Source organism: Acomys minous (genome assembly GCF_964271855.1).
Source record: "Acomys minous genome assembly, chromosome: 2".
Classification (NCBI taxonomy): domain Eukaryota; kingdom Metazoa; phylum Chordata; class Mammalia; order Rodentia; family Muridae; genus Acomys; species Acomys minous.
Window position 1 is genome coordinate 115,237,441 of NC_140484.1, and position 12,534 is coordinate 115,249,974.

General features: G+C 44.4%; 1 protein-coding gene across 7 annotated transcripts in view; it reads left to right on the forward strand.

The window, feature by feature from the left end:
• WDR93 (WD repeat domain 93) overlaps positions 1-12,534 on the forward strand; it is a 59,012-nt gene that overhangs the window by 17,870 nt on the left and 28,608 nt on the right. For all 7 annotated transcript variants that reach the window (XR_014777593.1, XM_084774167.1, XM_084774168.1 and 4 more), the window contains exons 6-12: positions 1,970-2,085; positions 3,392-3,430; positions 5,255-5,290; positions 6,420-6,504; positions 9,274-9,445; positions 11,517-11,587; positions 12,036-12,122. Coding sequence is in view for 6 of the 7 variants with exons in the window: in XM_084774167.1 (XP_084630293.1) it covers positions 1,970-2,085; positions 3,392-3,430; positions 5,255-5,290; positions 6,420-6,504; positions 9,274-9,445; positions 11,517-11,587; positions 12,036-12,122 (606 nt within the window). In the remaining variant the exon portion in view is untranslated. The remainder of the gene's footprint in view (positions 1-1,969; positions 2,086-3,391; positions 3,431-5,254; positions 5,291-6,419; positions 6,505-9,273; positions 9,446-11,516; positions 11,588-12,035; positions 12,123-12,534) is intronic.

Here is a 12,534-nt window from a genome sequence, read left to right on the forward strand (position 1 = left end):
AGATCTGGTATCCTCTTCTGGCTTGCAGTCGTTACGTGCAGACAGAACACTATATACATAATAAATAAATACATCTTTAAAAAAAAAACAAACGAAAACAGAACAAAAAACAAAAAACAAAGAAAAAACCCAAGCAAGGACTGGAGAGATGACTCATGTGCTAAGAGCACTGGCTATTCTTCCAGAGGGCAACGGTTTGGTACCAACACCCACATGATAGTTCACAATCGTCTGTAACTGCAGTTCCAAGGGATCCAACAACCTCTCCTGGGCGCTGCATGCAGGTGGTATACAGACAGACATGAAGGCAAAAGATCCATATGCAGAAAACAAATCTTAAAAAAAAAAAAACAAAAACAGGAGAGTAGCAAAGCCAGTAGGTAGCCCTCTGCATTCCTCACTGATGTCTACCTTTAACCTGATGGTGTGGGTATGGAAACAAAGCCAACAACAGCGATACTGTTTCACTAACTAACCCCTGCTGGCCAGATTTCCCATCACTTCATCTCTCTTTTCTTTTTTTTTTTCTTGTATGGTCCCAAGCTGACTCCCTTTTGTGGGTATTAGCCTAGATCACAGGATTCTTTAGGCTGGTTCCAAAATCCTGTGCTCAAGCAATTCTGCCTCAACCTCCAGAGTTGTAAGTCCAGGTCTACACTGCCATGCCTAGATTAGTTTTTATCCTTTTCATCCTCTGTAAGGAGCAAATCACTAAGTCCAGACAATGAAGAAAGTGATTTAGGTGTCTCCTGGAGGCAGGAGAATCAAAGATTATTTGGACATATGTTAAAGCCACCGTTACAATTGTTAGACGTTTTTGGAGAAACTACTTTGAGAAGATACAGATCTCTTAGTTCTCCTTAAAGTTTTACCCACAAATCTTAGCACCTGTTATCCCATCTTGCCAGCTGCAGTTATGCCTGTGTCAACAGAACATTCTTGATTCAAATGTTTGGTAGCTTGATTTTCAGCATTTAAATATTTGGATATATTTTATACGAGCCTGGGTCTATACTTTGTCTCCAAAGGCCCCTCAAATGCTTGAGGAAGACAGAGATTTCATAGTGCCTTTTGTATCAAAGGTCATGTTAGGAGCTAAAGAGATGACTCAGTGGCTAAAGTGCTGGTTACTCTTCCAGAGGGCCCAAGTTTGACCCCAGCATTAATACGGCAGCTACCAACCATATATAATCCTAGTTCCTAATGCCCTGTTCTGGCTCCAGGGGCCACCAAGCACATATGTGATCTACAAATACACATGCGGACAAAACGCTCCTGTGGTCATGTTCTTGGGCTGACATGACAAAGCACCACAGTGTGGGTAGCTAAAAATGATAATCTTTATTCCCTTGTGGTTCTGGGCTCCAGAAGTGTGAAATTAAAGTGTCCAGATGATTGTACTTTTAATGGAACACTGAGGCAGGATCCCTTCCATGGGAGAGCAGCCTTTCCCACCTGGGTCAGTTTTCAGAACAGGAGCCCAGCCTGTTCTTGTGATGAGAGCCTCCCATAGGTCATCATCTCAAATGTTGGTCAGAAGAATTCTTTGGGGCCTGTCCTTTGCCCTAAGCCTCTCTTACTGTGCTTACGTGTGCCACCTTCCTCCTCTAGGTGGCAATGTCAACTCTAGGGCAGAATGTCAGTAGAACTGACTATTTGCAACTTAGAAAACATGAGATTTGGCAAAGATAAGAAGTTTGATTAAAAATTCAGTTGTGTCAGTGTTGTGGGAGAAGCCCCTGATTCCGTTAGGTAGCAGTAGCCTATGGGGTCAGCTCTCCATGCAGACATTGCTTGGTAAGTGAGAGTTTGCAATGACCATTGCTTCAGTTTATGGCAGCCCCTCTTCCACAGGTGCCGACTGCAGAGGTCCTGGGCCTCCAGGCCAGCACTTCTGAGAAGACAGATATTCTTCAGCTGAAAGTTGCCACTTGCTAGCAGTTACTCAATGTTGGATTTCCCAATGCAGGAGCTGGGGATACTTGGCTGGAAGTATATAAGTTGCCCAAGGAGATTTGGCTAAAGGAAGTGGAGCACCCCCAATCAGCTGTAAATCAGAAGAAAAAAACCAAACAGCTGCAACTGGTAGGAAACACCTTCTTTTTCAATCAATACTTTTTCTCTCCACCCTTAGCCCAAATCTAGCCTGAATTCTCCATGGACCTAGCAAGGCCACTCGAGGTTTGACTGATGCAACAGGATCAGTGGACTGTCTCCAATAGATAAAATATTAGTAAATAGAGAGGTCTTGAGTAGCCAGAGGTTCGGTGTCTCTCTCCATTTGGACTTACAGCCCCTGAGACTGCACCCAGACATTTCCTGTGGGAGGGGAGTGCCTTTTATTCTGATTCCTGCCTCACCGATAACTTTCCCCTCTCCTGGTCTGAAGTGATTCTTGGATGTCTTGAGTTCTGCTACGTTTCCCAGAGTGTGTCATGCCCTTTGTTTGTCTTAGTATGTAGCAACTTAACTATTTAAAGTGGCTTGAGACCTAATTCCTCAGTAAAGATTAAAGCTTATTTTACTTATGTATATAACATGCATGTATTAGTTTTCATTTTAAGAAAAACTAATAATATTAATCAAACACCTCATTTAAAACATATTGTGTTAAACAGGGGGGGGGGGGGTGTCCGCACGCCTTTAATCACAGCAGATGGGAGGCAGAGGGAGCTGGATCTTTGTGAGTTCAAGGGCAGCCTGGTCTACATAGTGAATTCCAGGATAGCCAGAGCTACATAGTGAGAGACTCTGACAATATATCCATGTGCAGGAACATCACATGGTGCTCTATACATATGTGTCAATTTAAAAAAGAAAAGGAGGGCCCTGGAGATTTCTTGGTGGGTAAAGGCACATGCTGCCAAGCTGGGCAACCTGAGTTTGACCCCTGAAACCCACATGGCAGGAGCGAACTGACTCCCACAAATTGTCCTTTGATTTCAGCAAGTAAACCATGGCACACACAAGGCTCCCTTTCACAAATAAATAAAAGTAAATTAATAATTTAATTAATTAAACATTAATGTTTAAATTTTATTTTAATATATTAAAATTAATTTAAAATATAATAAAAAGAAATCCTTATTTCAACTTTCTTTAATGTTGATTTTTCATAACTGTACCCTAACTGATCCACTCACCCCTACACCCATAACCATGAAGTATGTCATCTTTCTCCAACTACAGTTAAAGGCCCTGAAGAGTGGGGCTCATGTCCTGAAACCCTACAGGCTAGAGGACTACCCAGATGCTGGTCCCCCATGTGTACTCCATGACTTCACTTCCTAAAAGAGGAACTGGGTCAGGGGAGAAAGAACATCTCTGAAGACATCAGGGGTCAGGAACACGCAGCAAACCTATTGAACTCACTTCCCCCTTTTCCCCTCAGAGTACTCCTGACTCTGCTGCTACAGAAAATGTAGAAATGGTAAGAAACTTTAAAGACATTCTCCAGAGACGTAAGTTACATTTGAAGGGTTTGTGCTTATAAGTGAAAAGTGAGTTAACCATCAAGGACGCTGGTAAAATGTCCTTCTGGGGTCCCTGCTCCCAGTCTCCCGTGTGTCTTACAATTGGAGATAGCCTCAGATCATGTCTCCTGAGGCAAGGTTATCTGAAGCTAATATCCAGCCCCATCACTGACAAAGCCCCTCCCAAGGTCACGTCAAGGGCCCGGGTGATACAGTTACATCATCTTTTAGTTTTGTAAAATTTGCAGAAATAATATTGTTTAATCACCATCACTTGAGTGGTGTTAGAGGGACTGTGGGCATTCTGGGTTGGTAACTTTATGGGCATTTGTTTGTTTTTGAGGCAGGCTGTCCATATAGCCCACACTGGCCTCAAACCAGTAGTCTTCCGCTGCCTCCCCAGCGCTGGGATTCCAGACACACACTGCCATGCCATGATTTTGTTCTTTCCCTTAAAGAGGACCAGTGAAGCCCGGCTCTGCCCCTGGCACTGTAACAGTGCAGTCCACCAAGACAGGTGAACTGTCACTTTCACCTTGGAGTGCTTTGGAGAATGGAGCTGACTTCATGCCCTGGGGGTCAGGGAACACACCCTTTCTTGAGGTGTCCCAGAGGAGCCACAAACATCTGAAATGGAGTTCTCATGCTAGAGAACTACATGCTCAAGCTACACAGATAACACATGGCCGCATCACTCTGCGGTGACATAGCTGAGCAGTAGCTTCTTACGTTAGTGTGGTCTTTACTGCTATGATAAATACTCAAGGCACCATGGGGAGGAAAGGGGTTCTTTCATCTTATGCATCCACGTCACAGGTCATCATTTGGGAAGCCAGGACAAAGGCTCAGGTCAGGGACCTGGAGGCAGTAACTAAAGCCAAGACCTCAGAGGAAGCCAAGCTGCTTACTGGCTCCCTCCTCCCTGCTAAGCCACCTTTTTTGTGCAACCCAGTCTCCCGTGTGTCTTACAATTGGAGATAGCCTGCTCAGGGTGGCACCGCCCACAGCAGGCTGGACCCTCTCACATCAATCATTAATGAAGAAAATGCTTCGCACACTTGCATCTAGACCAATCGAATCGAGGTATTTTCTCAACTGAAGATCCCTCTTCCCAGATGACTCCTTGCTTGTGTCAAATTGGCAAAACTAAGCAAAAACAAAAACACCTAGCCAGCATAGGCCTGTTACATAACCTGTGCTGGCTGTTTGGTGATTTTCTGTACAGACCAACAGACATGCGCACACGCACACACGCACACACTAATGCTCCGTCACAGGTATAAGCCTGTGGGCCTGGCTTACTGTCTGTGTGTGGGTTTGTCTGCATGGTTTCTGCTGTCAGGATCCACTAGCCTTCCCTGTAAGGTGACCTGGACCTTCCCTCCCTCTTAGGTGTAAGTCTTGAGGTCTTACATAGCAGCAAACATTTTTAGTATGTTTTTAACTTCTGTGCTTTTCATTGTATTATTTTTTAATGGTTTGAGCCAGTTTTGGTGATAATTCATTTTATTTAGGCAGTCTACTTTATCAAGATATGTGTGAATGAGCCAGGCAATTGTGGTGCATGCCTTTAATCCCAGCACTCATGGAGGCACAGGCAGGTGAATCTCTATAAGTTTGAAGCCAGCTTGATCTACAGAGTAAGTTTCAGGACAGCTAAGGCTACACAAGGAAACCTTGTCTTAAAAAGAGAAAAAAAAAGCTCAGTATGTGTGAATATTTCCTTTTTTTTTTGGTCTATTTCCTGTTCTTGGTCATAACATTTATTTATTTAATTTCAGAGCTTGGGACCAAGTCTAAGCCCTTGTGCAACCCAGGTAAGGGCCTTATCACCAAGCTAGCTCCCAGCCCTCTGTTTTTAAAGTTGATTTTTCACAGACCTAGCTTGCTGGTTTCAGTTTGCTAACATTTTACTGAATTTTTTGCAGTGTAACACCCTTCAAGTTTATTGAGTCTTGCTTTATGCCCAAATTGTGATTTACATTGCTAAATGCATTTGAAAAGATCATACGTTCTGCTTATTTTAGCCAAATTATTTAAATCCTCTGCATCCTTATTGCTTTTCTTCCTCTATCCATATTATATTTTACTCACATTTCTATGGGCGTGATCCTATCATCCTTTGAAAGAGGAGTCTCTGAGACTGTATCTGCTCTCTCACTTCCTGAGTTTTTGTTTGTATATTTTGAAACCCTGTTATTAGATGCCTAGCAGTTTGGGAAGCTATGTTTTCAGACATTTTAACATTACTCATGTATGTACTCTTTGGTCCCTGGTAGTAGTCTTTGTTCTGACTGGAATCTAAGGCAAACATTAGTGTTAGCCATCCCAGCTTTCTGTGAGTTATTTTCAGTTGATATATTCTAGTTTTAATACTTTTAAAACATGTTTATTAATAGTTAAGCTGAAAATTGAAAGTGTGTGTGTGTGTGTGTGTGTGTGTGTGTGTGTGTGTGTGTGTGTTTGATACAGCATCTGTCTGTAGTTAAAGCTGATTTTAGACTTGCCCTATAGCCCATAATGGTCTTAAACTCACAATCCTCCTATCTTAATCTAACAAGTGCTGGCTTAAATGGAGTTTCATTTTGACGACATATAGTTGAATTTTGTATTTTCATTAGATGAGTGTCTTGCTTATTTTGTGCTTGATGCATTATTCACACTTAGTAAATATTGGTGATAACATAGGGATATGAAAACAAATGAATTCCACCTAGCAATCAGAACTGATATATCTATCTTTTAAGTATAGCATTTAGACCATTTACATTTAATGTAATGTTGTTATTGGCAATTTTGAGTTTAAGTCCACCATCTTTCTATTCCATTTTCACTTGTTCCATTAATTTTTCTTCCTTTTCTTGCCACCCTTAAGAATGGTTATTTTTAATAATTCTATATAATCTCTTTTGTTAGCTTATTGGCTGTGCTTTTCCCTCATTTTAGGACTTAAGCATTTGTTTTAAAAGTGATATTAAGTTGAGTCCTCCAGTTTATTTAATGAAGATTAAACCACCTAAGCCCGTAGCAGGTAAGTAAGAGGTAGCATTTTTCCCTTTGCTGTTGATTTCCCCATCTTTTTCCTTGCTAACCTTACCCTACATTCCTGTTTTCCTGCTTATTAGCAGTAATGTAATCTAATTAAATGCATAATTCTAAGGAGAATTTTATTTTAAACTCAGAGGCTCTAGGACTAAAACACAAAAGAAAACAAGATATTAGGAGAATTTAGTTAGCAGAATTAGAGGTCAAAGAGAGAGATCATTTCTAACTGTTTGGATGCATCATGGATGCATCCCCATCCATGATGGTCTGTGTACATCATCATTACCAAACATGGAGAGCAGAAAGGTAAATCTCCTTCATTCTAGAAGTTGGAAGTCTACCAAGAGCACATGGAAGGAAACCACAGTAGAGTATGTTAAGTGCATGGATTGTATATACATTAGTTTGTTGAAAAGCTACAGTTATTCTGAGAAGGTGAATCTGCTGAGTGTGGGGCACACACCTTTAATCCCAGCACTTGGGAGGCAGAAGCAGGTGGATCTCTGTGAGTTCAAAGATGAACCTGTAATCCCGGCACTTGGGGAGGCAGAAGCAGGAGGATCATGAGTTTGAGGTCATCCTCTGTTACATCATGAGTTTCAGGACAACCTAAGCTACGTGAGACCGTGTCTCAAAAAGCAAAAGCTGAGTGAGTAGCAGAAGCATCAGTGACATATAGAAATACAAATGGATGTAAGTAATTAGCAATCAGGAAAATAGGTGAATGAAACAGAAGGAAAATGTCTGACTATAAAGCGATGGGCTGGGTATATTGGAGGTGACATTACAAAGACTGTCACTTCAGTAAATTGGTTGTCCATGTTGAGACAAAAACCTGAGCCTTGCCTCACACCATATGCAAAACCAAATTCCAGAAGTCAATATGGAAGAAAAAAAAAACAAACCTTTTAGAAAATTTAATTTCTAGATAGAGAAATATCCTTTAAAAGAAACATTTATTTTAAATTCACTGTCTATGTATGTGTCTATATGTGGGGTATGTTCATGCGTGAGTGCATGTACCCATGAAATCCAGAAGGTGTTGAATTCCCTGGAGTTACAGTGGCTGGAAACTGCCTAGTGTGGACACTAGGAGATGAGCTCGAGTTTTCTACAGAAGCAGCATGTGATCTGAACCTCTGAGCCATCACTATAGCCCTAGAAAAGACTTTCTCTCTCCCTCTCTCTCTCTCTCTCTCTCTCTCTCTCTCTCTCTCTCTCACACACACACACACACACACACAAAGACACACAAATACAATAACAGGAAAACTGGAGAAGTTTGATTACATTAAAATTTAAAACTTTCAAGTTGTGCATGGTGGTGATGTAACCCAGCCTTCAAGAAGCAACCTCTACTTTGAGGCCAGATTATGCTACAAAGTGAATCCACTGACAGCCTGGGCTATATACAGGAGACAAAAACAACCACAATAAAGCACAAAACAAAACAACAACAACAACAAAAACCCCAGAGAGCATCCAATAATCCAGGTGCATCATGAGAGAGTGGAGAGAGGCTGTGGCTGTGGCCTAGTTGGTAGAGGCTTGCCCAGCCTGTGACCCAGCATTTGTACTTCTATGTGAAGAGATAATCCATACCCATCTGCCTAACTAAAGGCCTGAGGAACTTCCTGGAGTGTGGACTTTTCAGTGTCAAACCTGAGAAACTGTAGAGAAAACTGGTATAGATAGATTGTAGGTAGATGGATAGATAGAGTTGTAAGTAAATACATACCAAAAACATGTATAAGAGTGGTGGTGGCCTGGGACATGGCTCAGTAGGTAAAGTGCCTTCCACATAAGCCTGATGACCTGAGTTCAGATGCCCAGAAACCACATAAAGAGTGTGCTAGAGCCAGGTGGTGATGGCACGTGCCTGCGCCTTTAAACCTAGCGCTTGGGAGGCAGAGGCAGATGGATCTCTATGAGTTCAAGGCCAGCCTGGTATGCAGAGAGAGTTCCAGGACAGTGAGGCTAGAAAAAGAAACCCTGTCTCAAAAAACAACAACAAAGTGTAGTAGGGGTGTGCCCATAACCCCAGAACTGGGAGGGAATGGGGGGAGACAGATGGATCTCTGAAGCGTGTTGTTCATTCAGCTTAGCTTAATCAATTGACTTCAGATTCAGTGAGAGACCCTGACTCAAAAAATAAAGGTACAGAGTGATCAAGGAAAGACACCTGGCATCCCTCTGGCCTTCACACATACTGTAGCAACAAGCACGCATGTGCACATGGATGGCAGTAGTGGGTTACTGCTAGAGTGACTGCCACTGTGCAAGAGAGCCTGCGTTTATTCCTGGCTCTAGAAAGCTGAGGAGGGGCTGTGGATTTGAGGAATGCTAGATTACTGGGAACAAGAGTGACAGGGAAGGTAACCACTAGATGCTGCACAAGTCCCCAAGGGAGGAATGAGTGGGAACAAGAGACTGCATAGGAAGAGGGACCCTCGGCAACAGCTGCAGTGATGGCCATCGCCATGGAGAGACAGCAACGTTGTCCTAAGACCTTAGCACACCCTGGGCATTTCCTTGGCCTTTTTGCAGAAAACATGGGGTGCTGGGCTGGAGGTGTAGAGAGCAAGAACAGCTGCCTCTGCCTGGGCTGAGCCTGTGCAGTGAGGGAGAGGGCGGCCAGGGTTGGACCCCTGGCTCACAGACTCACTGTGGACCACGAATGGGTTTCTGAAGGAAGCAGGAGGCACCAGCGAAGGGAAACGGGATTTCATTGAATCCTGGGATCTCTTTAACCTAGGCACAACATTTAAAAGCCCCTTGGAAATCTTTTCAAAGTTAGAGGACTACTGTGGGCTAGGCTCCGGGCAGAATCACTTCATCAAGGATGTGCAGTGGGAGCAACACATGGAGATCTTCTCTGCCTCCTACAAGAAGTACCTGGAAGGGGAGTGGGAAGAGGAGCCACTCAGGTGAGCCTGAAGGAGGAGGCCACCCAGGTGAGCCTGAGGGAGGAGGCCCACCCAGAGGAGCAGAGGGAGGAGGCCCACTCAAGTGAGCCTGAGGGAGGAGGCCCACCCAGAGGAGCAGAGGGAGGAGGCCCACTCAACTGAGTCTGAGGAAGGAAGCCTACCCAGAGGAGCAGAGGGAGGAGGCCCATTCAAGTGAGCCAGAGGGAGGAGGCCCACTCAAGTGAGTCTGAGGGAGGAGGCCCACTCAAGTGAGCCTGAGGGAGGAGGCCCACCCAGAGGAGCAGAGGGAGGAGGTCCACTCAAGTGAGCCCGAGGGAGGAAGCCCACTCAGGTGAGCCTGAGGGATGTGCTTCCTGAAGACCCTCAGAGCTGTTGCTGGCTCAACACCCCCTGGACCCAAGCAAGCATCCTGGATTAATTCCCTCTAAAAACTCTTTCTAACTTGAGAGAATTTCAGTAGATTTTTTAAAGTTGTTTTTTATTTTACTCAGTTTTTTATTTTATGTATGCGAGTTTCGCCTACATGTATGTCTATGCACTATGTGCATGCAGTGCCCAGGAGGTCAGAAGAGGGGCCTCGGATCCCCTGGAACTGCAGCTACAGACAGTTGCAAGCCATCCTGTGTGTGCTGGGAATTGAACTGCGCTCATAACCACTGAGCCATGTCTCTGTCCCCAGCAGATCCCTGTGGAATGCTCTGTGGAGAGTGATTAAATATAGCTAGCATGAAGGCCAGTAGCCAGAGTTTGAAGGAGCAATAGTTGCACAGCTCAGCTGAGTACTGTCTAATATGCCCCAAGCCCTGGGTTTAAAGTCGAGCACTGCAGATGAGGGAAAAGAAACAGGGCCACATACCTGTGAAGATGAGAAATAGTTTACTTTAGATTTGTGTATGACATAGTTTCTATTTTTTCCTGATTAAAAAAAAAAGGAAATAGCACACCGAGAGAAGATAACACAAAAAGGAAATGAGTTACCACTGTTAGGGATATTTTCCTCCATTTTCTTGTTGCTGTTTTGCAGTGCTGGGATCTAACCAGGGCCTGCGCATGGCAGACAGGATCTCTGCTGCTGAGCACCACCCCAGCCCCTCCCTTTCTAACTATGATGTCGTCTAGGTCTGTAGTTAGAAGTAACATGTGCTAACACCCCGGTCAGCACATAGGCCTCATTATCCCATGGTCTGATAAGAACTGAGCCCAGTGCCTGAAGTAGCAAGAGTCAGCCTCAATACTGCGCAGTTCTCTGGGGCATCATTTCCACATGAGAAGTGAGACCTCTCACCTTGCTGTCGAGTGGACCTCGAATGTTCTCACATCAGGACATAGAATCTGAAGGCTTAGTCTTTTTTTTTTTTTAATTAAGATTTATTTATTATTATGTACACAGTGCTCTGTCTGCATGTACATCATCTACAGGCCAGAAGAGGGCATCAGATCACATTATAGATGGTTATAAGCCACCATATGGTTGCTGGGAATTGAACTCAGGACCTCTGGAAGAGCAGTCAGTGCTCTTAACCTCTGAGCCATCTCTCCAGCCCCTGAAGGCTAAGTCTTAAAGGCAGCCCTTTATTGTGAACTGAGACCCTAGCCTGGCTTGGTGGTATCCAAGTCATTCCTACTGCCCAGCAAGCTATTTAGGGACCACAGCAATTATCCACTGAGGAATACCATGAGAATCTGCAAGCACACCCTACATGGACCAGTTTATCAATACACTTTGAGATTTGTGACCCCTGTTGAGAAAGCATTTATGGAATGTCACCCATGTCTGGCTTTTAAGGGATCTCCTCTGAGGATAGAAATAGCTTCCTAAAGTGGGAAGTGGAATCTCCTTAGGCTGGGCTCCACCCTATACCCTGCTGGCCTCTGAGTGACCCACACCTTCACTAGCACGGTCTTCATCTGTGTCCAAAGTCTATATGGTCCCTCAGCCCCAGAAGCTAGGATGTGACTGTCATGGGTCCTGGGAGGCCCACTAGCCATTTCTGGTCTTAATTCCATATTGTGCCAGATCTCTTCTTGTCCAGGGGTCTGCGTGACTCTGACTCCTGTCTGTCTTTCCCAGCATGGCCACCTTCCATTTCATCTATACTAACTGCTTAACCACAACACCAGTGGATGTCAAGAGCTCTTCAGGTAAACGAGGATGGGAGAGTGGTGGCTGGGCAGCTCTTGCATGGTGGAACCGAGTGAAGGTGGAATCAGGCTGCAGCTGTAGCTTGGCAGTATGTGTTTGATCTGTGTCCCTGAGCTTAGTTCCCTTAAGATGGAAGCCACACAGTTTTATGGAGGGGCCGCCCTAGAGGGGCAAGTGAGCACATGTCAGATGCTGCTTCTGGTTATGAATGCACTTTAGAGTAACAGACCAAACTCTGACATCTAAGTGGATAATGACCTCTCCAGAAGATGTAAACACAGCAAAAGGCAGCTGTACCCTAGGAACACTCTCCCAGGAGGTACCAAACTGCTCTTCCCTGGAAGGTCACCTTTCTGCTGAGCAGATCACTCCAGGCAGTACACTCACCACACAAACCAAAGGCTACCTGATACCTGATAATGCCCTTTCTTCTTTCCCCACCTCCAGGAGGAGCCTGTATCCTTGGCATACACTGGACCGGAGACCACAACTTCTTCCTCTATGCACTGAACAAAATTCTGAAGGATAAAACTGGTACTTTTTTTTTTTTTGAGGCAGGGTTTCTCTGTGTAGCTTTGGCTGTCCTGGACTCACTTTGTAGACCAGGCTGGCCTCGAACTCACACATACCCACCTGCCTCTGCCTCCCAGAGTGCTGGGATTACAGACATGTGCCACCACGCCTGGCTAAAACAGGTACCTTAACTGCAATGACTGATATAGTGTCTCAGCTCAGGGTTCTGAGGAGAGAAGCAGTGTGCTCCGTGGTGTTCATGGGCTGTCCCTGAGTTGTCATGTTTCTTGTGACAGTGTCTAGAGTCAAGTGCACAGGCCCACAGAACCTACTGTAAAAGGAGCATAAGCATGGTTCTGAAGGCCAGTATTAGTCTCGGCCCAGTGTGTGAGAAATGTGCAATTTCAAGCTGGTTGCTTTACCTCACAATTTT